This window comes from Dermacentor silvarum, chromosome 5 (genome assembly GCF_013339745.2).
Source record: "Dermacentor silvarum isolate Dsil-2018 chromosome 5, BIME_Dsil_1.4, whole genome shotgun sequence".
Taxonomy (NCBI): domain Eukaryota; kingdom Metazoa; phylum Arthropoda; class Arachnida; order Ixodida; family Ixodidae; genus Dermacentor; species Dermacentor silvarum.
Genome location: NC_051158.1, coordinates 32,119,247 through 32,145,563, shown reverse-complemented (window position 1 = coordinate 32,145,563; position 26,317 = coordinate 32,119,247). Strand labels below are relative to the sequence as shown.

At 47.7% G+C, this 26,317-nt stretch overlaps 1 protein-coding gene across 1 annotated transcript in view; it reads left to right on the top strand.

The window, feature by feature from the left end:
- LOC119454047 (adenosine deaminase-like) overlaps positions 1–19,624 on the top strand; it is a 30,482-nt gene extending 10,858 nt beyond the window's left edge. The window contains exons 4-7 of the mRNA XM_049667886.1: positions 5,278–5,402; positions 5,660–5,907; positions 19,292–19,418; positions 19,511–19,624. Coding sequence (XP_049523843.1) covers positions 5,278–5,402; positions 5,660–5,907; positions 19,292–19,418; positions 19,511–19,615 — 605 coding nt within the window. The 3' untranslated portion in view covers positions 19,616–19,624. The remainder of the gene's footprint in view (positions 1–5,277; positions 5,403–5,659; positions 5,908–19,291; positions 19,419–19,510) is intronic.
- The last annotated feature ends 6,693 nt before the right edge of the window (positions 19,625–26,317 follow it).

Genomic DNA, 26,317 nt, shown 5'->3' with positions numbered 1-26,317 from the left:
TAAGAGCACCAAGGCGCTCCGGCCCCCCATTCCTTTTGCTACCACCGCCGAAAGTGTTACTTCATCCACGAGCCAGTGATCTAGTCGAAGTGATGTGCGCTGAAGTGGTCGCAGAAAGTAAATTAGCGCATTTACTGACGCAAGGTGTTTGTGTGGCCAGGAGTGTGCTACAGATTCGTGATGGCCGATCTAAGTTGCTAGTCACCAACTTAAGTAACGAGCATCGACACCTCTTCCGCGGTACTTCGATAGCGTTTGCCGAAGAAATACAAGACGTTGCTGAATGTTTTGACCTTGAATCAGTGGGGATGGCTGACAAGTCACTGGCCAACGTCGACATTAATTCTGAGTTATCTAAATACAAACAGGCAGCACTGCACGAGCTCTTGCTTGAATTCAGGGCATGTTTTGCAAGCTCGTCTATGGTACGCCTGACTTCATTTACAAGGCACAGGATCATCACATGCGATGACGCATGCCCGATACGCCAGCAGCCCTACCGCGTGTCAGCAAAAGAACGCCAAGCGTTTCGTACGCAAGTACAAGAGATGCGTGAAGACGGCGTTATCAATCCTTCCAACAGCTGATGGTCGTCTCCGGTCGTTCTTGTCACAAAGAAAGATGGAACGCTATGCTTCTGCGTCGACTACCGGAAGCTCAACAACGTAACTAAAAAGGCCCTGTACCCACTGCCACGTATTGACGGCTCGTTCGATAGACTGCGGCGTGCCCAGTATTTTTCGTCACTCGATTTGAAAAGTGGATACTGGCAGATCGAGGTAGATGAACGAGACCAAGAGAAAACTGCCTTTGTGACTCCCGACGGCCTCTACGAATTTCGAATGCTCCCTTTCGGTTTGTGTTCACCCCAGCAACGTTCCAGCGAATGATGGATACTGTCCTCGCTGGATTGAAGTGGCAGACTTGCCTTGGTGTATCTTGACGACGTAGCTGTCTTTCCTGAAACACTTGAGCAACATGATCATCGCCTGCGGAATGTGTAGAAGAGCTCCGATCGGCAGATCTCACGCTTAAACCAGAGAAGTGCCACTTCGGATATGAAGTGGTCAAGTTTCTCGGACACGTCGTAAGCGCCAGAGGAGTCCCACCCGATCCCGACGAGCTTGTCACTGTTGCAGCATTTCCTCCTCCTGCCGAGATGAAGGCCGTACGGCGCTTCCTGGGCTTGTGTGCATATTATCGCCGCTTCATTGACAACTTCTGGAAGATAGCGGAACCCATGACTGGACTTACAAGGGATGACACGCCATTTCCTGGACGAATGCGCAACAGGTGGCCTTCGCTTAACTACGACGACGTACGCAGTCAGCACCCGTCCTGGCACATTTCGATGAAGAGGCTGACACCGAGGTGCCTACTGACGCCAGTAACATCGGCCTTGGCGCAGTACTCGTCCAACGTCAAAACGGCATCGAAAGAGTAGTAGCTTATGTTAGCCGCTCGCTGTCCCGTGCCGAGGCGAACTACTGTACTATTGAAAAAGAGTGTCTCGTGGTTGTCTGGGCGATCACGAAGTTTCGCCCTTATCTCTACGGCCGTCCCTTCAAAGTGGTGACAGACCACCATGCTGTATGTTGGTTGACGAACATACGCGATCCTTCAGGACGTCTGGCAGGTGGAGCTTGTGGGTGCAGGAATTTTACGTCACTATAGTTTATAAGTCTGGCCGCAAGCACGACGACGCCGACACACTGCCCCTTGCACCCAATGAATCTGTTAGTTGACAGTCAGAAGAATATGACTGCTTCTCGGGCGCCCTTACTACATCAGACTTGGTCAAATGGCAGCGTGATCGCCCTTACTACATCGGACTTGGTCAGATGGCAGCATGATGACACTGAAATTTGACCTCTCATTGATCATTTTAGAGGGCCGTTCGACAACCATACTACTCCATCTATGTCGCGTATTGACGTCCTTCTGTCTACGAGACAACGTGCTGTACAAGAAGAACGTCTGTTTGAATGAGCGAGCTGGTAGGTCCTAAAGATTTGCGGGATGATATTCTTTTCGCTTGCCATGACGAGCCCACATCTGGCTACCTCCACTCCTCACGAACGCTTGCCAGAGTGCGCGAGGTGTATTACTGGCTGGGGCTTTCGGCAAGCGTCAAACAGTATTTTAAAGGCTGCCGTGAATGTCAGCGGCGAAAGTCACCACCCATGAAGCCCGCCGTGTTATTGCAACCCATCAAACCAGTCCATAAGCCATTCGACCAAGTCGGCTTCGACATTCGTGGGCCCTTTCCTCTTTCAACCCACGGCAACAAGTGAGTTATTGTCGCCACTGACTATTTAACCCGCTATGCCGAGACAGAGGCGCTCCGACGAGCCACGGCTTCTGAGGTAGCGCACTTCATGTGTCACATTGTACTGCGTCATGGTGCCCCGTCCACTGTAATCACAGACAGAGGAACGGCGTTCACAGAACAGCTCATGGCCGAAATATTTCAACTAAGCAACACAAGGCATCAAAATACGACTGTTTACCATCCGCAGTACAACTCACTTACGGGGCGCTTAAACAAGACCATCACAGACATGATCTCTATGTACATCGACGTCCAGCACAAGACATGCGATTGTATCGTGCCTTATGTGACCTTCGCGTATAATACCGCCGTACAAGAAACAATGCCCTTCACACCATTTCGCCTCGTCTACGGCCGCAAAGTACAGACGATGTTGGACGCGATGCTTCCGTGTCACGACGCTGATCACCTAACTACTGACGACGAATAATTTGCTCAGCGCGCTGAGGAGGCTCGCCAACTCGCGGGGCTACACATCGGTGAGCAGCAAAACGCAGATGCACGGCGTTATAACGTCTGTCACAGGCAAGTGCGTTACGGTTCCGGAAACCAGGTGTGAGTGTGGACCCCTGTTCGCCGCCGTGGCCTTTGTTAAAAGTTGCTCAGCCGGTATTTTGGTCCATACAAAGTGTTGCGCCGCATTAGTTACGTGAACTACGAAGTCGTTCCGGAGAGTGCGGCACAAACACGGCGTAGACAACCACCTAGCCATGACATAGTTCAAGACGTACACATGAAGCCCTACGTTGCGGGTTCGTGATTTTTGCACTGCTACTTGCAGCTAATGCGGTTACATCTCTGTTTCTAGAGACTATGCACGTCACGCTTCACCGCTGCTGTAGCTCTCACTGTGTTCTGTGCGCGAGCATCTGCCTTGAGCATGTTTTCTTTTTTTGTTTTTTTTCTTCCTCACACCACTTCTGAGCATCGAGCCGATGCTCTATCTGAGGAAGCGGGAACATGTCACCTGTAGTAGTGGGGACAGTGCAGAAGCAAGGGCACAAGACGAAAGAAGTGTACGTGTTCACCGCGCCCGCTCGTTAGTTAGCTCTCGCCGCCGTTTTCTCCAGGAGCCAGCTGCTCTCAATAAATGTCGTCAGCCCCCTTTCAAGACACGTGCGAATATGAATGTACGACTAACGAGAAATTGTTACAATGTTAGCGAAGGTTTTGCAGAAGTTCTAATCACAAATTAGGGGTGTATTTCAGTGCGCTGGGCATTGATTTTTTTCAGCTTTAGATGTATTATTATTAGGGGCAGTTTACAGAATTGTGAGATCGTTTCGCGATGGTGATGAGTTAAAGCAGTTGCTAGCTTGATAGTATCGCTTTTTTAAATTTTGATATTTTTATCTATTTTTTTAATAAAAATGAACGGCCTCAATAAAAATCTACTTGCAGCTGTCACTAGCCTCACTTTTTCAGTTAACTGAAACAAACGTCACCATCACATTCGGTGCACGGGTTGATGAGGAAAATGATTTATACGTTCCCATGTATTTAGACAGCAGACCCCGAGCTAAAGCTTCCTCTAAAATTAGACAAAAAGGGTGACTATTGGGGGCAATTTTATTATTGAGGCTCTAATCTTTGGAGAAATTGACAAAAATCGCAAATAAGATGAAAAAAAGGAGCTTCCTTGGGGCAGCTTTAACTTCACAAAGAAAGCGGACAACCTGTGCAGATTTTATGATTAATCACGGAAAATGAAAAGTTTTTCCGATAGGTAGTGCATGCACAAATATAGACAAAATGAAAACAAGATAGGTTGGTGATGCGTCGAGTACAAACTTTGCATGATTTAAATTTACTGAAAGGCGTTGTAAAATCTGACAGAAATTTAACATTTTTTAAGGAGACGCATGGCTAAAGTCAAGAGCCCACCGAGCGTTGTTTCCATACCCCAGGGATGTTAGGGGGCAGATAAACGGGCAATTAATGGGCTAGCTTCCATTTGGTTAGTGGCCCGAAACCAGCCGATGCAAGAAGCACCATCAATGAATGGGTGCAGAGAAGGCCTACCTGAAAAAATAAAGGTGAAAGAAAGGATGGACCGCTCACTCACGCAACTTTGGATAACAGGACAGTTTCATGACCGTGAACAGCTAAATAAATAAGGAATGAATGCACTTTTGACACATCAGCTGTTTGTTATGCATGTATGAATCCCCGACAGAGCCCTGGCGATACATGTTACGATTAGGGAGAATCGAATACCAAGCAACTTGCATATCGATGTGTGGGTGAAATTGGCACCCAGAACTGTGAGGGAGTCAGGTGGCAAACCTAGTAACTAGATTTGCCCTTAATAAGTGAAAACATGCGCACATGCACACACTAACACAGACAGGAATACGGGCATCCCCCCTCTCCCCTTATTTCCTGTATTCCCCTTGACATGTTCCTCGAGCTTTTGTCGTATGCTGTGTGCAATGCTAACAGATACATTTCTGCGCTATCACAAAACTCTGAAGTCGCAAATTTTAGGCAGCATGTTCCAGGCTTGCCAAGAAGCTCTGACAAACGAAGTTTTCTTAGCCTCACAGAATTACAAATATTGTAAAAATGTCTTGTCGTGACTCGTGACTTCTCAGTTTAGTTAATAATTTTATTTCTTTTTCCATTTACTCTTGACAAGAGCAGAACGAGAAGAAACTTACCTATTTTGCATAAGAATGGATAGTTGGGCTAGTTGGTACGGTAACATATTCTTGATATAAGACCATGTGATGTTTTCTTTGCTACGGTTTTTGCAATCACTTATATATATATATATATATATATATATATATATATATATATATATGTTCGTTATTTCCAATAAAGATTTAGTTGTGAGTTAGCGCTCGTCCTGTCTTCTTCCGCCACCGTCCGTGTCTTCTTGGCGCTTATATCAAGAATATCTTACCTATTTTCTCATGCAAGCATTTCTTCGAACATTTCAGAATGGACCATTGATTGTTTGAGACTGTGTGAGGAGCACGATGGCATTGGCGTTGTTGGAATTGATATTGCAAAGGACGAAGGGCAGACACCTGGCTACACGGCTGTAGAGGCCCAAGTCTTCCAGGTGTGTCCCCCGAGTTTCTTTTTGTTTAATATGTGGAACTACTTAGCAATGCATAATGTTGAGTTCTTTGATTGATCAGTTTTACCTAGTGCACCTTCACATTGATGAAATCAATATATTTGGTATTGTAAAAGTAATCTAGCTTGATACTTCCTCTTAGTTTTCCTTTAAAAATGTGGTGTTCTTGCTTTCTTTGATTTATCACTAACCTAAGTGAGAAAATGTATGTATCTGTTCTTCCTTTCCGGCTTGATCAGAGAGCGAAGCAGGTGGGCATACGAAGGACAGCACATGCAGGTGAAAGCGGCGCCTACTCAACCGTGCGAGATGCCATCGTCAAGCTGCACTGTGACCGTGTAGGACACGGATACCGTGTTTTCCAAGACCCGACCGGCCAGATATACCAGTTGGCTCGCAAGAAGAACATTCATTTCGAAGTGTGCCCTTACTCCAGTGTTCTTTCCGGAGGCTGCCCACTGAGCACCCAGAGCCACTCCATAGTCCGGTGAGGCTGACGGTAGCAAGTGTCAAGTATGTTAGTTACATCTTGTATTCTTGTGCATAGATGGTTAAGTACAATCGACTTCGAACACAGACGTAGAGTATCGGCGTAATGAGACGCGATATACCGGAATGATATACAGGCACCCTCCCTAGGCTAGTCAATAGCTAGTGCATACATTTCGCTGCACTTTCTTTGCTGTGACAACCAATGAATCTGCGTAATTTTCAGCTCTCGAAAATGAAGAAAGACATCTGTGAAACTGACTTACAGGGAGCCATGTATCAGCATGTTTAGCTTGCTGAAAATTGTTATATGGCACAGTGTGAGTGGACGTAGGTACTCGACAACTGCTGGATCCCGTGGCTGGCCTGTATCAACAGAACAGATTTAAAGAGTCTCAACAATGTACACATTTGTGGTCACTCGTTTATTAACAGCGGGGCTGTTTAAGCCCGCCATTAGTCCGTCCGTCGCGGACAAAAACCTCGCCGAGCGATAATTCACTGCGTTGCCTAGCTACATCGCCTAGCAACGGAGCGCCACCTCCTCGCCCCGCCGGTAAGTGGTTCTTGAGGGAAAGGGAAAGGTTGGCGCTATCTTCTGCAGCCCTTGAGGGAGCACGGCTCAGCGCCAACGGGGAGGGGTAAGTGGGAGCGAAAGAAGGGATAGAGTGGAGACGCCATGGCTGGGCGAAGCAAAACCGGCAGGCATAGGCGGCACGTATCAGGCCGAGATGGAAGGCCTTGGTGTGCTGCAGATTCTGCAGGGGTGTTGTGCCAGGCTGGTCAGGCCCGGGGTGGAGTGGGAGGCCGTGAGGCCTTCCCGCTTGTAGAAATGTCCTTAGAGGCGTGCGGAGAGCCCTGACGAGTCAAGGAACTCCACGACGCCTCGAAGTGCAGAAAGGTGGTGTCGGCCGGGGAAGAGGAGATCTTCCTCCTTGCCACAGGGGAGGCCCAGGCGGCGGAACTCCTGCAGGAGTGGGCCCCGCTGCTGGAGGTACGCCGGGCAGGCCAGCAGGAGATGTTCGATCGTCTCCGGCTCCCCGCAGGAGCTGCAGGCCGGGGACGTCGCTCGTCCCAGTCGGTAGCTGCGTGCTGCCGTCCAGCTGCAGCCGATGCGGAGCCGGAGAAGGAGCGAGGTCTCCCTGCGAGCCAGGCCTCGCTGGGGGAGTGGTCGTGGGGGGCATCCCAGTGCCACCCGTTTGTCTGGGTGGTGGGTCGCCAGGTGTCGCCGCAGCCTCAGTCCTGTGAAGTCGCCCTCCGTCACGGCCCGACTGAGGGGCACAGTGGTGTGGTGGGCGTCCTTCGCCAGGGTGTCGGCTGCCTCGTTGCCCGGGATCCCTACGTGGGCGGGGATCCAGTGCAGGGACACCGGGTGGCCTGCGTCCTGCAGCGCTGTCAGCCGGGTAGACAGCAGTGCGACTCCAAGGCTGGCGCTTTCTGGCCTCTGCAGGCCGAGGAGGGCTGCCCTGGAGTCGCAGAGGATGGCTGCTGGTACCCCAGGAAGCTCCTCAGAGAGTAGGTCGACGGCCAGGTGGAGGCCTGCCACCTCCGCTGCAGTCGAGCTGGCGTGTCTGGGCAGTCGACACTGCCTGCTCTTCTGCAGGGCTGGTGCCGTGCAGGCCGCCGTGGCAGAGCCGGTGTCCGGTACCACCGAACCGTCGACGTACACCAGGAGGTGGTCTCCGAGGGTCTCGTCCAGGAGGCAGGCGGCCGTCTGCTGCAGGGCGCAAGCGGGTGAGCGCCTCTTCGAAATCCCGGGCAGCTCCGTGGCGATGGGGACAGGAGGCCTCTGCGGTGGGGGCAGCTGTACCGCATTCGGCGGTGGGTTGCCAACCACCTCCTCGTAGAGGCGGCACAGCTGACCCATCCTTGAGGAAGGCCGGGACTGGAGGCGACGCAGCAGGCCTCTGCCATCAGGAGCATGGTGGAGGCGGTCGACGTGCCTCAGCCCCTGCTGCAGGAAGAGGAGCGACAGGGGCCATGCTCCAGCCTCCGCAAGGGTAGCGGCAATCTGGGAGCTCCGGGGAACGCCCAGGCATAGTCGGATGGCCGCCCGGTGCTGCAGCTCCAACTTTTCGAGGCGGCGTGGCTGCAGCGCCACCAGCGGGAGGGCGTACCGCAGGCGTGATGTGGCCGCCGCCTCGTAGAGCCGCAGGGCCCACTTCACCGAGCAGCCCTCTCCATGGGCAAGGAGCTGCGACACGGCCTTGCGGACCCTGATGGTCTGGGTCTGCATGGCCCCGACTGCCGGGAGCCAGGTTAGCCGGTGGTCGATGCGCAGCCCAAGGTACGACACAGTCGTACTCCATGGGATGCGCACGCCTTCCAGCTGCAGCCGGGGAGCTGAGCGCCGTGCCGCTGCTCTCGGGTGGACGAGGAGGGCCACCGTCTTCCCCGTCGAAACCGAGAGTCCGATGCTTCCCAGGTAGGCGGCCGTGGTGTCCAGGGCTCTCTGGAGGGCCAGGCACACGTGGCAGCTTGACTGTGGCGGTCCCCGCACCCACAGGGCGATGTCATCCGCGTAGATGGAGCACTCCACCTTGTAGTGAGGGTCGGTCGGCAGTGCAGCAGGCAACCGGGCCAGGGCGAGGTTGAAGAGAAACGGGCTCACCACTGACCCTTGTGGTACGCCTGCTGCGACCGGACGGGGAGTGCTCCTTGCATGGCCCACGCGGACCCTGAGGGTGCGGTCGTTCAGGAACGATGACAGGAACCGCCGCAGGTTGCCGCCAATGCCCAGGAGGTCCAGAGCCTGCTGGACGACCGCATGTGGGAGGCCATCGAACGCCCCCTTGACATCGATGAGGAGGAGCATGGCGAGGTCTCCGCTGGCCCTGGCGTCCTCCAGGGTGGAGACGACGTCTGCGATGGAGTCCGCAGTGCACCTTCGGCGCCGGAAGCCTGTCTGCTGGTCCGCGAGGAACCCGCAGGCGCGGGCCACCCATTCGAGCCGTGCCAGAGCAATGGCCTCCATCACCTTGCAGGCAGCGGAGGTGAGAGAGACCGGTCGGTATGAGGACAGCTCGTTAGCCGGCTTATTGCTCTTCAGAATGGGGGCCACGATGGCTGTGCGCCAGGCCTCCGGCACCTGTCCTGACCACCAGATGTTGTTGTAGCAGTCGAGTAGGCGTCGTTGCTCACTGGTGGCCAGGTTGCGGAGCATCTGGAGTGTCACTCCGTCTGCTCCCGGTGCACTGCGACGCTTGCCCCTCCTCAGGGCCATCTGCAGCTCGTGGAGAGTCAGTGGGTCCTGGCAGATGGCCGCGATCTGGCTGGTCGCCCACTCCGGATGCAGCTCCAGCAGGCAGGTAGGCGGGTTGGCAGGGGGAAGTCCGACCGGCAGGATGGCCGCAGCGAGGGCAGCCGGTGGGGACCTCGCCCCGCCGCAGCTCCCGACACAGCGCCACCTCCTCGCCCCGCCGCAGCTCCCGACACAGCGCCACCTAGTCACGCCTTGCCTAACCTCCGCAGCAGCACCGCTCGCTCTTCCGCCGTAGCTCTGCCTAGCTTCTCCCAACAGCAGCGCGGGGGCGAAGCTAGGCAATGACGTCACTCCAGAATATATAGCTAGAATGTACTAGACTGGGGGAGTAGGTCCAACTCAGGCTCCCCGCTGAGGCTTTCATAATTGAAAAGCTGGTGGCGCTACCGTCGCTTTCTCCTGAATGAGCGTCCACGCGCTCCGGCCGGACGCGTGTTGCGTCGGAAACCCTACCGCAGCTGCATGAAGCTTTGACAGGCGTTTCACTCTGCTGCATCTAGTTTTGATACTGGGTGGCGAAAACAGTGATTTTATTCCGCACTTACCTGTGGTAAATAAAATGGAGAAAGGGCGACGGCAACGATGCAATCGGTGCAACAGTGACCCTACGTCGAGAAGACGACAGCTACTCAGCCCGTGAGCTCACCTGAGCGAATGGGTGCTGCCGAAACAGCTGGAGCCAATGTTTATTGGTCAGAGCTCCAGAATATGGCGACGGCAGCGCCGCCGCAATTTCACTGTTTTTGCTTCACCCTCGGCGCTTGCCAAGGCGTCCGCTGGACCCCCCCCCCCATTCCAGTACACTCTATATAGCTCCGCGTCGCCGACGCCTGGAGCCACACTTCGCCTGGTGCGTTTACCTGCCCAGCCGCCACCAGAGGCATCGGTTGCAGTGACGGTCACCGGGCGCGTTCGGCGCGAACGCGGGGACACTCGGTCAGCGTAGGCAGTAGCTCTACGCGTCCCACTACTTAAGAAAAGCGAAATTCTACGCTGGAATAATGCGCGGAAACGGGGCCAGTGTGCAAGAAGACGAAAACAAAGAACGCGGGAGCAATGACACGAGCGCGTTCGCGCAGTTGCGCCGAGGTACGTCAACGTGCCAGCTGTGGAAGATGACGACGGTCGAGAGAGAACCAAATTAAAGCTAATGAAAAGGCAAGTTAAATAAGGGAAGCGGCGCCAGTTTCGCACCACTACTGAGAAGCTGCCCTCACTTTTTTACAAGAAAGACTTGCAAATCACATTACCTTTCGTACAGTAGACCTTATTCATTTCCCAGCGACATTGATAATCGTAGCCGCTGTGCTCTCCGCCGTTAGTCGCACCTGATGATGATGATATAAACTTTAATTTTCGAGACGGTGTTCCCGAGCGTTTGAGCTGTGGATCACTCTAGGTGGGAGGGTCCCTCATTCCAGGAATTCTCTGGCCGCGATAGCATCCCTGGCTCTGGCGACAAGACGTCGTTGTTCATCCAGGGCCGGGGTGGAGATCTTGGCCTCCCACGTCTCGGCGAGGAGGTTCACGTCTTCGGACGTTGTATGTTTGATAACGGCGTCTTCGGGGCGCCACGGGCACTCTAGTAGCAAATGCGCCAGAGTGTCTGGCACGGCGCAGATCGGGCAGTTGTATGTGTGTAGTGTCGGGTGGATGCGATGCATAAGGATCCCATGGGTGTACGTATTGCTCTGCAGTCTTCGGAATGCGGTGCTTTCCTCTTTCGTCAGTTTTGGATGAGGTGGCGGGTACACCCTGCGGCCCAATCGGTAGTGTTGGAGGATGGCGTTATACGTGGGCGGTATTGTCTCCCTTTCCGTTGCGTCCTATTTTACTTTTTTCGGGTAGTTGAACGCACCTGCTTTTAGTCGTATTTCCTAAAGGCACAGGGAGTGGTTGACCTGGAAAATAATGAAAGTATAAGGCGTTTAAGTAGAAAGGATATGGTGCATGGCCTCGTTGTGGAAAGGTAGATTTTTGTCACTTTGTCTCTGGTGGTGTTTTTGTATTACTGGTGGAACTGTCAATTTATTACCTTTTCATGCAGTTAGCCTACCCTTGCTTACTGTTACATTGGCATTACTGCTAAGGCATATGATTTCTGTCGTCCTTATGGAGTTAACTTTATGCTTGCGTTGCCTACCCAACGCAAGAACACGAGCACGTTTGCATGCATAACTTCAAAAGTTGCTGAAAAATGACGGAAACATACACATGGTGCAAAAAAGTTTTCGGCTAATACTTGACTATACAAAATACACGTGACGTGCTTTTACAAGATAGATGAGAGAAAAAGTGGAAAAACACATTTTTTACACACACTCGCAGGTAAGCGTACTGGACGCTGATTAAACCTTGGTTAATCTGGTTAACCTCTCTGCCTTTCACCTCTTGTTTTCCTCCTGCTCCTCCTTGGTCACCACAACAGGTTGCAACGGCAGTTGTTTAGTTGTAAAATCCTTTGCAAATCCACTGATGAAGTAGTTGTGTGCATCTAGTGTTTTGTTGTGTTCATCTAGTGAAACATAACATGTTAACAACAGCAAACAGTTAATGATGTCAACGGGCTTCTTCTGATGTGCAGGTTATACCATCAATACCGGTGCAATTAGGGATTTTAAATTCGTGCCGTGCTCTGGTAGGCTCGTACGAGCTTGTCGAAGTATTTGGGGCAGAATTCCATTTGGCTTACATTAGTCGTCACAATTGCAGGTTAGAAGTTACTGTAATATAGTCGCAGTCAAATCGGGCATGCAGTGAAGCTACCTGGGAAGTGCCCAGCAATAGTGAAGCAGGAGAAAGTGCATTGGACGTCACTCCATGAGCAAACTACTTATATATGAGTTGTATGGGGAAAATTTGCATAGTGCACAAAATTGACAAACATCAGCAGAGGTGTTCAGTAGTTTTAATGAATGGGTTGACTGCCATGACAAGTTAGATTTTAGCTTGCTGGTTCCTTAAATAATAAGTTAATAGTTGGTTGGTAGGATATTCTGACACATATAAAAGGTCCATTTTGCACTGGAGGTAACGTACATTATATTAGTGTATAAATGGTGTGTGATAAGCAGTGAATGAATGTGAGACAAGCAATACGAACGTGATGTGTTAAAAACTTGTATGAATGTGTGTATAGCAGTGATGGAACAGCGGTGCCAAATTGCTTAAACAGAAGTCCTTTGTGCTATCCTGCTCATAAATGGCATTTTAATCAGAAATTGTGCTGAGCCTGTGCCAAATTAAGCCTTCAAACAAAAGCCTCGTTTCGGTTATACTGCCTTCCTAGTAAAACAGAAACCAAGCCTAATGCAGATCATTGTCATCCTGTAAGTCACCAGAATGGCCCTAGCCAGAGTTATAATTGTTGCTGTTGGTCCTTTGTTCTGTTTTCATGGTTTCGTTGCATCTCTTACCAGCAGAAGTTTATGTATTGCCACGTTGCAGTCTTGTTTATGATGCTTATGCTGAAGTTCAGTACTCTTAATTAGAGATGCAAAATTTCCGGAAATTTTGAGCAATGGAAAAAAACCTTTTTTTCACGTTTTTCCCCCAAACTTTGAAAAAAATGGACAAGAACAAAGTTTCTTGAGCATACGGTTTATTGCGAAATGTCAAAAGCCATAACTCTGATTATGTAAATAACAGAAGTGAAGTGCTTTCTGCCTTTTCACAAACGAATGCACGGTTTAACACATCGAAGACACGCCAGAAGCATCACCGCGAACGCGTTCAGTTCTCTGTGGACGGGTGCGGCTTCTTAGAATTGCTACAGCAGTTAGAACAAAGAACACTGAAATGTCTCTTCTGTGGCTATTTCGTCGTGGCTTCGACTATGGAAAGATGGATCAAGATGTCTCCCCGACCGTGAAGTGCATCCACACGTCGGAAATTGGCCGTACCATTGCAGAATCTGCTTCCACACGGCTTCATATGCGGACTTCCGCCACAGGTTGCACAAGTTCCCGAGGGAAAGTCAAAATTCAACAATAACGGGCACCAAAACATGAGACACCGCACCCGAATGACGAAGCCACGCTGACGCTGGAGCTGACATTATGTGATATCGATGGCGAATGGTCAGCCGTCGATTTCTGTTTCGGTATCATGTGCTACGTTTCGGTATCGCGTTCTGCGTTTCCCTTTGACGTTAAACGCTGGGTGTTGCCCAAGTTTTATTTCTGTACGTTTTTCCCCGCGGAAATTTTAACCAATTTTTCCAACTGCGCCGAAAAAAACGGAAACAACCTGTTTTTTTCCGGAATTTTCCCGTTTTTTTCCGCACTTCGCATCTCTACTCTTCATACCAGCAATGGCATGGAGCTAGCTCAAGGAGGTTTTTGGATGTAAAAGAATTAGATGAGGTCCGATTGCACATTGTTTAGCCTAGTTAACTATGCTAACTATGCGTATGATGTTAACTATGCGTATAAATTTACTACATTTTTGTTGAATGTTATTACAAGTCAGTCTGTGCTGCAGTGTTATCGCTCAGTGCAAGACCCGCCTTTCTGTATCTGCAGTTTCTCCAATGTTATCGCTGGTTCTATCCATTGTCTGTTGTCACCGATCATTGTGTAATTTGATTGTATTTGCGACGTGAATTGTGTAGTACTTTATAGAAAGCACGTAGGAACCAGTGATTACACTGGAATCTTCCACGAGTCATGCCTATACGCTTGACGTGTAGTTTAAATTTTCGACGATCGCCGACCCTGCTTGCAGTTATTGTGCTTTTTGCTGGGCACAAATTCGCCCTTTAAAGAGTTTCGTCATTCACAATTATTGCTTCTGTGTTCTTCACCGTCACTACAACATGGCAATATCTTGTCATATACTCAACCGCTGACACGTAATTTGTTCATTAATCGTAAGTTTCCTTGCAATGCTGCAGATTCAGAAGAACAGATTCCGTTGTATTACAGTTTTCACCTGTTCCGTGGCACAGATATGCAGGAGATATTGAGCACATTAAAGGGATAAAAACGTGTGGGCATCTTCACTGTAACTATGGTTATGTTGCACATATCGTAGAGTAAAGGGAACCGAGGGACCCGATTTTTAATAATCATATATAAGTAGCCAACAATGGGGACGAATTACAGCAAATGATTGAGGACCTTAAGCAAGAAAATGTAAGAGTGAGGTTGAAGATTAATGTGCCGAAGACAAACAAAATGTTCAATAGCCTGGCAAGTGAACAATAATTCAGGATCGCCAGTCAGCCTCTAGAGTCTGTAAAGGAGTACGTTTATCCAGATCAATTACTCACAGGGGATCAGTAAAACTTTCTGTTGGGCGAGTTGGTTCATACTTGCAAAGGAAATGGTTATGCGCAAACTAAGCACGGACACAGTAATAGACACGGAAGTGTCGCTAGTCCGTGTCTATTACTGTGTCCGTGTTTAGTTTGCGGATAACCATTTCCTTTGCAATCACAGGGGACCCTGATCATGAGAAAGAAATTTACAGAAGAATAAAATTGGGTTGGAGCGCATACGGCAGGCATTGCCAAATCCTGACTGGGAGCTTACCACTGTCATAGAAAAGAAAAGTGTACAATCATTGCATTACCCGCCGCGGTGGCTTAGTCAGCTAAGGCGTTGCGCTGCTGAGCACGGGATCGCGGGATCGAATCCCGGCCGCGGCGGGTGCATTTCGATGGAGGCGAAATGCAAAAACGACCGTGTGCTTGCGTTGTAGTGCACGTTAAAGAACCCCAGGTGGTCAAAATTAAACCGGAGCCCTCCACTACGGCGTGCCTCATAATCAGAACTAGTTTTGGCACGTAAAACCTCAGAAAGAAGAAGAATCATTGCATTCTACCGGTGCTAACATATTGTCACGTGCCTTGTGAGAGAACGGGCGACGCGACCTTTATTGAGGGTAGCTCGTGAAAAGCATGGCGCTGAGAGCTGGCTATCGAGCGGGCGGAGAAGCACGCGCACTTCTTTCTTCTTGTCCGTACCTGCCTCTTAGCACTGTACCCACTACTGGTGGTGGCAATATGGGGCAGAAACTAGCATATGGGACATTCTACCGGTGATAACATGAGGGGCAGGTTAACAAATAAGCTCGAGTGCAAGTTAATGACCGCACAATGGGCGATGAAACGAAAAATGTTAGACCTAACGCTAAGAGACAGGAAGAGAGCAGTGTGGATCACAGAATAAATGGCAATAGCCGATATTCTAGTTGACATTAGGCGGAAAAATGGAGCTTGGCAGGCCATGTAATGCGTAGGATGGATAACCGGTGGACCATTAGAGTTACAGAATGGATACCAAGAGAAGGGAAGCGCAGTCGAGGACGGCAGAAAACTAGGTGGGGTGATGAAGTTAGGAAATTTTCAGGCGCAAGTTGGAATCAGCTAGCGCAAGGCAGGGGTAATTGGAGATCGCAGGGTGAGGCCTTCGTCCTGCAGTGGACATAAATATAGGGTGATGATGAGGATGAAGTAGGCAACAATGACACCAAGGACAACATAGGGGAAATTGCTTGTACTTACTAATTCAATTAAAGAAATGGTAAATTAATGCAAATGAAAATGGATGAAAAAACAACTGGCCGCAGGTGCGGAACGATCCCTTGTCTTTGCATTACGCGTGCGATGCTCTTACCATTGAGCTACCGCGGCGCCGTTTTCTCATCCAATTCCTGGGATATTTGTTTTACAACTGGAACTAAACCTGGGAGTGTTAGCCAGCGCCACCCACTCACAAACCTAGGCGGTGGATGTGTGGCGCAGGCGTCACCAGTACGTAATCTTTTTAGGTGAATGCAAATGGTCAATAAACCTACGTATGCTACCTGAAGGCATCAATGTCGGATTCGAGCCCTCGTTATGTAATGAACGAAAGGGAACTAAAGAAGAAAGGGAACGGAGGGACGCAAACCACCTGCGGCCACTTGTTTTTTCGTCCATTTTCATTACCATTAATTTGTCATTTCTTTAGTTCAATTAGTAAGTACAAGTAATTTCCCCTATGCTGTCTTTGGTGTCATTCTTTGTTAGCTACATATATATGATTAATAAAAATTGGGTCCCTCGGTTCTCTTTCTTCATGTTCATACATAACGAGGGCTCGAATCCGGTAACATTGATGCGTCCAGGAGCATATGTGTGTTTATTGACCTTTGATTCACCCAAAAAGATCACGTACTCGTGACGGCTGCGGCAGAAAGGATGTTCGACATCCGCTGCCTAGGTTTGTGAGTGGTGGCGCAGGCTAATGCTCCCAGGGTTAGTTCTAGTTGTAAGACATAAATACCCCTGAAAGTGGATCGGAAAACGGCGCCGCGGTAGCTCAATGGTGAGAGCATCGCACGCGTAATGCAAAGACGTGGATTCGTTCCCCACCTGCGGCCAGTTGTTTTTTCATCCATTTTCATTTCCATTAATTTATCATTCCTTTAATTCAATTAGTAAGTACAAGTAATTTCCCCTATGTTGTCCTTGGTGCTATTGTTTGTTGGCTACTAATGACATATTCTAGAGTGTGATCTTTTTGACATGCCCTAGCTCCGCTGTATATTTTTTCTTTCTTTCTCGCTTTTCTCGCTTGAAGCACGCGAAATTTACAATGTCTGTTGCAACTTGAAGTGGTAGAAGTTGCTTTTTACCATGATATACCCACAGAGCAAGCAATTCTATTCAAAATGATGAAATTGGTATGGTAATTTTTACCCCGAATGCCTCTCATGCATTTGCATAAAGCTGGATCCACTACATTTTTACTACATCAATTAAAGTTGGCGCCATATATAGTACACAGATGTACAACGCTAAAATTTGAAACAAACTATTCCGGAAGTACTCCAATTGTTTTGTTTTTGTTTCCAGGTGCATCTGCATTTGCAACAGTGGCTTAATTCAATCTCTGAATCGCACCATTCGGACTATTTTGTGCTTTAAAACCAGTTACATTGTGATTTCATTTCACACTTTCATGTAACTAAGCGTGGAAGGCATTTGGTGTTTGCATTTCAATTTTTGAGCATTGTATGTACAAAAGTTCTTGTCACCGTGCCAAATCAGCTTTTTTGGCTGTGCCCGGACCTGTTCCAAAATGCCAAATAGCTGTTCCATCGCTGTATTAGGAAACTTCATCAGACTTGCAATGGTTGTTAAATACCTTTCATAATAGACTCATCGAAGCAATGAAAATTTGTCTGGGTATCATGAATGGAGTATATCATGAATTATGGGATGTGTTTCTGCATCTCCACTTAATGTAACAGAGTATGACTTCACTGCAACAAGAAGCACTTCATAGTTAAGTGTGAATAAAATGTTCTGGTAGTTTCTCCCAAAAGGTTCATAGCATCACTTTCGTATAGCTACGGTTATAAAACATAGTGGAATGCTATCAAACAGGAAGGCGACCAGGAAAAAACATAAGGAAGAAACAGACAAAGGAACAAGGTGCTGGACTAACAAGTGACTTTTATAGTTCAGCACCATTTCTGTTGCTTTGTCTCTTTCTTCCTCATGTTTTTTTTCGGTTACTTCCTGTTTGCTGGAATTCTACAACATTGCAGCATGTACCAACTCGCCCAATAAGCTACTCCTACGCACTCTTATAAAAGTAGAGTAAACCATAGTTGTACTTACTAACTGAATCACTTTGCTGCTTTGTTGGTGATAAGCCATAGTCTGTCCTTTGTGCAGTCACAAGGAAATACTAGGCACTCTATGTGCAGTCGATGGGTATGAATACAGAAAAAGGCCGAGCCACCTATGATTTGCTGCTGCTTAAAGATAAACGCAAAGCCAGCTAGAAAAGCCCCCCGAGACATCACGATACGAAATGGTGCTGCCCCGCGGAGGTTGAGGGGAATAAAGCTTGCTTTTTTTATTGCTTTTTGTAATCCAATATCTTTGCATGTAATTAAGAACAGACTGCTAGTGCACGAAAGCGCAACATCACAACAATATCATGCAAGTAACTGAAAGCTGCCACTGTAAGTCCTGCATCATGGTCTGTGATTAATCCTTCTCATGATCGTGGCGTCTGTCTTCCTTTGTTGTTGTGTTGGCCAAGCAGTGCCAAAAGGTAACTACAAAGCCATCGCAGTGACATTAGTAGACTCGCATGATAGACTTTATCACTGATTTCGTCCATAGACTAAGCGTCATGTTGCCTGCAGTCCAATAAGGTCCCTCAGACATCAGACATAAATGACTAGCTGCTAGCAATCATTCCATCGTGTCCGTGTCCGGAATTGACATTTCTTTCTGTTGCATATCCAACTTGCCTTTATATAGGTAATTGTTATTATATTGGAATGGCGTCTTACAGTATAAGCTTTCTGTATGGAGTGCTGTTGAAAAAATGAGTGGTTTTGTAGGCGCCTGTTTTATGATAAGAAAATTATTTAAGGTATTTAAATTTTGTGCCGCGGGGTGTTATGAACGCCGATGATTGTCGATGAAAAATTTCCATTTCGCATAGCTCTTAGCTTGTAAGTCTATTCGTTTTTGGCAGGCCGCTTTCGCTAATACTTTCACTATCATGATTGGCCAGTGCCTGTTCTTACAAACTGTGCCTGCGTGCAAACTGCTTTGTGAGTATAGTCCCAGAGCATGCGGTGATTATTTATGCGCTAGTCATTGGATCAACTGTGCAGAAAGGCAGCACAGAGAGGGGAGGATGAGCTAATACAGCCTCTGTTTCTATTGCACACTTACATTAAGACAAAACACAAAAAGAGACAGGCTCAAAACTAGTTTCTGTGCTCCCTCCTTTGTTCTTGAGTCTGGGTGTTTCTTTGTGCTGTCGGTTTCTAGCCTCAAGTCAAGAACTTGGCCAAACTTACACCTCGCTTCAGTTTCTTCTATGTCTATTCTAACTGGCCGGGTAGTCTCATGCATGAGTATCTGGTGACATGCTTAATTTGTGCTCAAAGTGCTTAATTCAAATTCTTCAGAAAGTTACCATCAGATACATTTTATTAGTATTGTTGGTATTACCAGTACCTACATTTGTCTTAGGAAGTGAGATATTTTTTTGCCTGTGAGATATTTACCTTTTTGTTAAGGTTCTGGCAGGTCATATCCTCCTTGTTGGTTTTTATCGCTGACATTGCTAGGTTCCTAATCCACGGTTCTTGTTTTCAGCTTTGCCGAGGATAATGTAAACTTCTCCATCAACAAGGATGACAGCACTATCACGGGAAGTACACTGGATCTTGAGTATGCATTCCTTAAACAACTCGGCCTGACTGAAGCCCACCTTATTAGAGCGGTGAGTTCCCTGTGCCACTTTTGATAGAAATATGATCATTTTGGTGTATGTCAAGCGCCACAAATATATTCTTTTTTTCTTAATCTATTCAGAATATAAATGCTGCCCGATCGTGTTTCCTGCCGCACTTGGAAAAGGAAGATTTGCTTGAGCATCTCTTCAAGGAATACGGAATCTCATCTAAAAAAGTTGCGTAAATAAAACAGTTTTGTTCAAGTTGTTTGCTATTAATGCATATAATCACAATGTCAAGGGCTTCAAAATTATCCACAGTATAGTAGCCGTGGCTTGCAAAATTTTGGAAGTAGATTATATGATCAAAATTTCTAATAAGGTCAGCAGAAAGAACATGGCTGCACTGCTGTTCGCAATGAACTATATCACAAAGTTCAGTTTGCAAAACAACTTTCTTGCGGAGGTTTTACTGTAAAAAGGAGCATATAGCTCGCCACGCAGAAATGAAATGATGGAAGATATATGAAAGATCGAAGGAGCGCATATTGTTCCCGAACTCTTTTTTTGAGGGGATGTGTTGTGTGGGTAAAGACCTTTCGGTGTATTTATTGAAGTACCATTCATATGAAAATTGTCTGCTCTTCATTACAAAGGAGGATTACTATCCCTTGCATCTCTTTTAATGTGGCGTACACGCATGTATGCACCCACTCAAATGCTGATTTGAGACGCATTACCAAATAGCAACTGCGTCTAGTATTCCCTACATATTCACAGTGGGATTGCCTTGGGCTATACAAATCGTTGGTTGAAAGAAGCCTTAGGGGGTGCGAGCACTTCGGCCTCATTCAACTCCAGATTGCTAAGGCTGCAATTCAGTATTCGTTAACGTGATATTCAGCTTTGTTACAATTCTTCCTCTTCTTTCTGGGATTTTATAGGGGCTAAAACCAGTTCTGATATGAGGCACGCCGTAGTGGGGGGCTCCAGATGAATTTTGACCACCTGGGGTTCTTTAATGGTGCACTACAACGCAAGCACACTGGCGTTTTCGCAATTCTCCTCCATCGAAACGCGGCCGCCGCGCCGGGATTCGACCGCGCGATCTCGTGCTCACCAGCGCAACTTTGTTACAATGAGCACCATTATTTTTCTTCACCATATGACTTGCCAGGTGCAGGATTTTTAGATTTTCACATACTCATTGTTTACAATGGCCTGAGCAAGGCACTTCGAGTGTCCCCATAATGTGTTCGGAAGAACTTGAGAGGTGACAGTACACTATCCTAATCTTCACCAGCTTTTTGCTGATGTGCGGACTTGTGTTATTGGACAACAAAAACCGTGAATACAATGCCTTGCAGTAGGCAGCCTCGTGAACCTTTGAGTGGTCGTAGTTGCACCAAGTGTGTCTAAACTTGTATAGCAAGGAACTCAAAATATTAGAAGCACATATTGAAAGTGTTCTGGTTCCCCAGTCTTCATAATTGGGGTTCGTGGTATTTTGCACCCACAATTCACTCTTTAGAAGTCCATTCACTACCGATAGTCCGGAAGCAAGCTCGTCTGCGCTTTCCGTCTATGCTAGTCGTCCACTTATGATGTCTGCAAAGGTTTAACTTGTTAAATTTGCAAACCATAGCACTGCAAACATTGTTTCATATTTTGCTTTGCTACTGCTTTTGGATTAGCCAGAAAAAAGTAAATTGGCATTACTCAAGTTGTCAATCTAATATTCTAAAACTATTGTGTTGGTGGGGGCCGCACATGTAAATAGCCCTATATCGGCGAACTAATGTTTCAGGCTAAACTCGGCTTGCTCAGACCGAGAGCCATTTGTGAGTGTGAGTCTAATTTGGCCACAGTGAGTCCATGTGTGTGTGTGAGCCTGACTGATCGTGGGCAGAAGCTAGACGTTTGAGTCTTGAGTGAGTTTTGTGCAGTATTGCCATTTTAGTGATTTTGTTGCTAGATTTAGCGACTTTCTTATGGGTCTAGCGTCAAAATTTTCTATTAGTGACCAACAACTTTTTAGTGACATAACTAAGGTGACCGGATTTCCCGATTTAAGCATGCACTTTTACTGTTGTAGTCATGCTCCCACGGCTTACATGTGGGACAGTGTTTTGTCCCGCTTTGGCCTTTCCGGACCTCGAGTTGTCCTGAAATGGCTGCCCTACAGTACCGAATCGGCTATTCGCTTTCTCGGTTGTGGCGGCGCTACTTTCAAAAATACATGAGGGTCAGGTGGCAAGTCAAAACACTGATGATAATGATGACTATTTATTGCCATCCCCTTCAACATGGGGACAATAACATGGTCACCTAGCCTGCTTTAGCTAATCACGTAATCTATAGATATTTATCAGTCTAGTATTTTTTCTGTCTCCTTAATCTCTTATCTCTTCCTTGAAACCTCTATATCTAGCACCTTGTATCCAATATATATGTGTGTAAGAGATGCAGTCCTATCAATTGGTCTAAACATCTCTTGATTATCTCGACTGATGACCGGTTAATGCTTCCACCCGCTTTAAGTTTCGGCACTTTTGGAAGGTGGACGTTTCCTACGGGTGTTGCTGGGTGAATTCCTTCGCATTACGTTAGGATGTGCCAAGTTGTCTCCGGATTTTTTCTGCAGCTCACAAATTGCTTATCCTATAGCGAATATTGCTCCGGTAAGTTCTTGTCGTTTGGCAACCAGCTCAAGCTTCAAATAGTAAGGCACTGCCGTTTGTGTTATCGCGCAGATTTTCTTTTAATTTCTTTCTTGCCACTCTTGTAAATCTCCATGGTCCATTTTGTTCCCGTCCTTTGCATTGAATTTACTCTCACTGTTTCTCTCACTAGATTTTTGATGACTGCTGGTTGTCGAATTACCCTGTACCTGTACCTAGTTGCCAACTTTCTTGACCTCTTCCTCCATTCTTTATCTACTCTTTTGAGTTACAAATATTTGTGCGCTTTAGCCACCCATTTATTTTCATCCAAGTTCATAAGTCTTTCTTAAAAACTAATTTTGCTTTGCGCTTCTCTGACAACAAAAGAGACCCAATCTATGTCTCCCTTCGCTGCCTCATTTGGGGTTTGATCATGGGCCACCAAGGCCAATCGGCCTACCGGTCTTTGGTTAACTTCAAACCCCGACACTATGCCTGATGTTAGTCACAGAATGTGATTTGTGAACGTTAGCAACGTTAGCACTGGCACCATTACTCGTTTCTAGATTCCTGGCACTCCCTCATATTTTTATTATAGCCCAAAAGTGCTCTATGTTTCATTATAGCTGGATTCGGCTTCCCCTTTGTTAGATTTTATATTGGTGGATGCCAAAAGTGATGCAGCACCACCTGTGGTGTGATCTTACAAAGGTGCATAAAGTGAGTCCTTTGTGTGATTGTTTATAACTTAGGAGCCCCAAACGGTCGTGCATTTGAGGGTACATTGTGATCTTATAACGGTTAGAAAATCAAACCGCTTGCTTGTGCTCGCATGATTGATCAAAATCGCGTTTCGTCAGCAAATCACCATTCTGCAAATGTTCTCAATCCAGCGATAATAAACTTCTCAATGACTTCGTTATCATAACGCAGCCAAGCTAAAATGCATTGAACACGGTGTCTTCATGTCGTTTTGCGTGTCTTGCATCTATGTAGTGCTGGAGGCACGTGTAATAATACCTACCTTTTCTTCCGCATATAGCTGTACAGCTGTTTCTGTGGCATAGTTCAGATTGCGACTTTGTTATAACAACCTCATAAAAGTTTCTGTCGAGCAAGTCTGTGTGTGCATGTCTTGAAAAGTACAGGCTTAGTTAAGTCGGAGCAATTGATGAAGCTATGATTCCATGAGTTTATGCAGTTGCATTCAGTTGCATTGAGTCGGAGCACATGATTTGATTAGTTTGAGTGATGAGTATTATCCCATGAGCCAGCGACTGAGTGAGCCTGCCTGAGCCTCATTTTGGTTGATATGAATTGCAATGACTTTTGCGGGACCCGTTGACAAGTATGAGTGGCCTAGCAGGGTCAAACTTCTTGTAGTCTGAGTGTAAGAGCGCCGGCTGATCCTGATTTTGGTGAGTTGATTCTGATTCATTCATAGGCCAAGAGCGTATTTTTATAGTGTGTGAGATCTGTTCACTTCACTAACCTTGGTAAGTAAATAAATATGCTCTTTCTAAAAATATATTTTGGCTCTTGTGCTCCTTACATTAATACAATTCATGTCTCACGAAACGTTGTGGAAAGAAGTAATATTTTCTCCCTTGAGGAAAGTTCAGATTTAAGTGCGATATTGCATTGAATGCTAAGGAGGCTAAAAAATTATGAATGCTCATAAAAGATGGGAAGGCTACGCATTATTGGATTACTGTCATCATTTAGGGACTGACATCATTTTAGGGACAATGGATGTAGGGTAAATATCAAAACATATTCTGTAAATGAATGATTGTAACTTGAAAGAGCGTAAGTTTGGGCATGTTGGTATTCCATGACTTTTACTTTTTAGCGCACGAAAAGGGACGAGACACAAAGGTACGACGCGGACATAGCGCTGTGTCCGCGTCTTACCTCTGTGTATCGTCCCTTTTCGTGCGCTAAAAAGTAAAAGTAATGATTGTAAGTAGAGAGTTGGCTAATGGTACTTCTGTTAAAGCGTAATCCACCATTCCGTATGCATAGCAGCATCCATGCTCACTTCTAGGTATGGGCGTCTGCAGCTAAGAGCTCAAGCGCGCAGCCGCATTCTTATGCGCTGCTTGCAAGACCTTTCACTGTTGAATTCTCTCTAATCTGCCTGTACCTTAGACAGTTGTTTCCTCCTTTAGTGCGAAAACAGGTGACGATGCATCCCGCGAGAAGTACGTAATACGTCGTACTACATGCGCATAAGTATGCTACTTATGTATAGCCTCCCGAATTTTTAGCTATAACGCGCGAGAGCACTATAATATGGTCGTACGTCGTCCTGAAGGGAACATCGCCTTAGACGACTCTTGCACAAGAGAGTGCTTAGTACACTTCAGAGTACTTCTGCCGATGTCGCTGATTATCGCCGCTTAAAGGCGCTAAAATGACGCGTGATGGACGCTCGCGTGATTTAGCTAAAAATGCGGGAGGCTGTACTTACGTGGCCTGACACATACTGTTAAATCTGTCATACGAAGATATGTTATATCAGTCATAGACTTCTGACCTATATGATGACATCTATGACTGCAATTACTGCCATCCACATCATCAGCTACTCCATACGTTGCGATTACTTTCGCTCTCGAACCTTGTTGTGTCAGATGACCATGCGCTCCCTGCAGTACCGGCTGATGTGCCTCGTCTTGCTCCTCTTGTCCGACGACGTTGCACAGCTGCTTCGCCCGCTTCCGGCAGTTGGCAGTACTATAGTGTACTAGAATAGGGGAGTGGGTCCACCGGACGCCTTAAAATTGTGGCGGCGCTGCCGTCGCCTATTCTGAATCTCTGGCCAATAAACGTTGGCTCCGGCTAGCTGTTTCGACAGCGCTCATTGGCTGAGGCGAGCTCATGGGCTGAGTAGCTGTCGTCTGCTCGACGCACCGTCGTTGTTGCGTCGTTTGCATTCTTTCCGTCGCTCTTTTTTCATTATATTTACAATAACTCGGTGTGGAATAATATCAGTGTGTCCGCCACCGAGTATCCGCCTGTCAAAGCTCCATGCAGCTGCGGTAGGGTCTCCGACGCGACAAGTGTCCAGCTGGCGCGCGGTGCCGCTCATTCGGGAGAAAGCCCCACGGGGGAGCCTGCGTTGGACCCACTCGCCCAATCTAGTACACTCTAGCAATACGGTGACGATGTGATGACCCGGTCCTCCGGCCGTGCTCCGATCAGTGCGGATGTGCTCCGGGGGCATCCTGTTCATCGGTAGAAACAGTGGGGTCAGTTGGTAGTAAACCGCACCCTCAGCAGTGTTCACAAAGTCTAGCGTGTCTCATAATCTCGTCTTATTGGCGGAATGAGCTGTTGGAAGGACAAGACGCCATTGCCGGCCAGAATCTGCGCCTAAACTGATAAAACGTAAGTTATTTGTCATGCTTGTGGTGCATTGTGGCTGTTCATAATGTCTGGTATAACAGTTGCACATAAACAGAAATTGAGGCGAGCAAGTGGGACAGATGCTCGCTTGATATTTAACAGGCCTGTAATACATGGCGCCATAGCCAGTGAAGTTCATGTTTATGTGTCACTTTCCGCTGCCAGCTTCTTAGCCAAACCTTGTTACAACAAAACGAATTACAACACACTAGTGGTTGAAGTAAAGTAATTGTAATTATCCTTGACATTCCCATTGAAACTCATGCATTAAAACTCTCGTTTCAACAAAAAGAGAGAGAGAGAGGAAACGTTTATTGAAACGTGTCCCGAGCGAGGCCCGGTATCACCCTGAGGTGGGAAGGTTCCTTAGTCCAGGAACCCTCTGGCTTTGGCTGCCCTCTTGGCCCTGGCGACGAGTTGTCGTTGGTCTTCCAGGTCCCCGAGGGTGAGCTTGGCCTCCCACGTTTCAAACAGGTGGTCTTCGTTTGCTTGTGGTGCTCTGTTAGCGTCCATTTCCGGCTGCATTTCGCTGTCTTCATGCCACGGCATTCCAAGAGCAAGTGTGCCAGGGTGTCGGGGACGTTGCATAGTGGGCAGAGGTAGCTGTGGGATGTCGGGTAGAGGCGGTGCATTATAGTGCCGTGTGTGTAGGTATTACTTTGTAGGCGTCTGAGGACCACGCTTTCTTCTTTGCCGAGGTTTGGGTGCGGTGGAGGGTACACGCGGCGCTCGAGCCTGTAGTGTTGCAATATCGCCGAATAGTTGTTGGGTACGGCTTCCACCTCTTCTGCCACGGGTCGGAGGGCGTGTGGGGCGAGGGGAGCCCGGCTGACGTGCTCGCGGGCAGCGGTGTGGGCCGCTTCGTTCCCCTCT